Below are 2425 nucleotides of genomic sequence, written 5' to 3' on the forward strand. Positions count from 1 at the left end.
CTCAAAAGAGTTTGCTGTATATAATTCATTCTGAAATTCATATTCTAAGGTTGAAAGCTTTGCTACACTTCTTGTTTTAGTATAGTTGAAGACTTTGAAAACTTCTTTTTCTTATGCTTCTTCAAGAAATCTTTTCCAGTAATCTGTTTTGGCTTTTTTAATATCTGAAAAATATTCATTTTGAATAGCTTTGAACTCTTCATCAGATATTAAGTGATTCTCTCAATCTCTCTTAGCAGTAGCTAATTGCTTTCTTTTAGAAGTGATATTCTCATTTCATCAAGATTTGAAATACTCAGAAGACTTTTTCTTTGAAATATTTTCTTCAATACTTGTTAGAAGAATAGATGTAATCAGCTTTACTCTATTCTCAAGCATTTCATTTGAGATATCTTGACTTTGATTTCAATAGAGCTCACTCTGTCTTTCAGATTTCAGCTGTTTTACTCTTTCTTCAACTGCTTTTCAATCAGCTTTTTCAAAGTTATACTGATTGAAGAGAAGAGGATTTTCACTTCTTTGTTTTTCACTCAGTATAATATCAAATTGAATGATCTCATGACCTGATTCTGAGGTTTCATTTGAATCAATAAACCAGTTTATAAGTCTTTTTTCAATTAGATTTTATAACATGAAAGTTAGATCTATAATAGATTTCTGTTTCATGTCTTTTCTAAAGAATGTTTGTTGATCAGACTTGTTAACTAAATCTATTAAATGCTCAAAAGTTCATTCAAACAGTTTATCTGCTCTTACTGCTCTTGTGCACTCTGAGTTCTATTAGAGATGATGTGCATTGAAGTCTTCTGCAATTATAGAGTTTTTTAAGAGAGTTATATTCAAAAATCCTCTATCAATTGTTCAGGTATTGTTGTTTTCTTTCAATGATTTTTCATTATAGATATTTATAAGTTGAATAGTATCAAACTCATTATCTTTATCTATAATGTCACCTACTAGAATCTCAGAGTCAGATATGATATCAAATCTCAGATTAAATTGATATCTTGATCTTTTTCTCTCATAGATTGCTACTCTTGATTTTATCTCAGATCTTTCAGAAAGAAAGCAGTAATAGCTTGAATGAGAAATGATGTACTTTTGCTCAGTATCAAAGTTTGTTTCTTGAAGAAGTACAAAGTTAACTTTTTATTCAAATGCAATCTGAAGACAAGAATAAATGCAATTTGAGTTTCTATTCACATTGCTTTAAATAAATGTGATTTTTAAAGAGTTTTTAAATTTTTTTTGTTGTTTTTGTTGTACATTCATACTAAAAGAGAGTGAAGATATAGTAGAATCTAATCACTATCATCAGATAGTAGATTATAACTATTTTGAAATGCAGGAATCTCAACTGCTTGCATTCTATCTAGTTTATCACCAGAGTCATTTCTCAATTCTCTAATCTTAACAGGTGTTTGAGGATTCAAATTCTGTTTACATTTAGCTGGAGAATTGGAGTTTGAAGATCTAGATAGTTGAGAGTTTCTTCTTTTTAAGCTTACAGTTGTGGATTTACTAGCTTGACTTTTCTCTTCAGTTTTAGATTCACTTTGAGCTTCATCTTTTCTCCAGTTCTTCTGAGTTCTTGGAGCAAATACACATTCTTTTGAGCTAGATGCATGTTTTTCTTTGCAATTGAAGCACTTAAGCAGAGTATGTTGACATATTTCACCTCTTTTTGAGCATGTTTCACATTAATGCTCACTAGTTTTGTGATCTCTAGCACAGAATGCGCATTTTGAGTCTCTGAAATCTGTTTGAAAGATCTTTTCATGCTTCTTCAGAAGCTTCATCATACACTTGTTCTTTCATATATTCTTTTTCTTGGTTTTCTCCACTTCCAGATTCTGTATGACATACAGAATGCTCTCAGATGAGGTCTTGTAAATTGTTCTCTTTGCTTATTGATGCATAAGCAGATTTAATTCTTCTATATCAGAGACATTAAATGTTCTTCTCATATCAGTTAATAGAATTGTATGAACTGTTTTCTTCCTATCAGTCAACTGCATATGACATGTACATCATTGAATCTGTGAATTGAATCTTTGAAATCAATTGAGTCTGAGAATAAGGTTATATTTCACATTCTGTATCTCTTGTGCTCAAATATAGCAAGACTATTCTTCAAAGTGCAAGGGAACTCTTACTCTTGCAGATGATATCAAATATCAGTTATCAGATAATCTTATATGTAAGAAATGCTTCACTCAGCAGACTTCTTTCAGTCTTTGAATTATATGATTATTAATATATTGTATAGAAGCTTCTGTGTCTGCTAACACTTTTACAGTCATCTTTCAATTCTTATTCAAGTGTCTCTTATACATTAACATTTCAGATCTTAAGATATTGAGATGAGTATCTGCTTTATCATCCTTGTCTGCACCTCATTCAGAAGCCTGCTTCTTCTTGACAT

General features: G+C 30.4%; 1 protein-coding gene across 1 annotated transcript; it reads right to left on the reverse strand.

Annotated features, from left to right (window-relative positions):
- Positions 1-1301: 1301 nt before the first annotated feature.
- On the reverse strand, positions 1302-1780 carry BDBG_16442 (uncharacterized protein; the record flags this gene model as incomplete). Its single annotated transcript, XM_031724392.1, has 2 exons — positions 1302-1473; positions 1509-1780. 2 exons carry the CDS (start codon positions 1778-1780, stop codon positions 1302-1304), a joined length of 444 nt encoding a protein of 147 aa, XP_031576612.1.
- Positions 1781-2425: the final 645 nt, after the last annotated feature.

This window comes from Blastomyces gilchristii (genome assembly GCF_000003855.2).
Source record: "Blastomyces gilchristii SLH14081 genomic scaffold supercont1.2, whole genome shotgun sequence".
Classification (NCBI taxonomy): Eukaryota; Fungi; Ascomycota; class Eurotiomycetes; order Onygenales; family Ajellomycetaceae; genus Blastomyces; species Blastomyces gilchristii.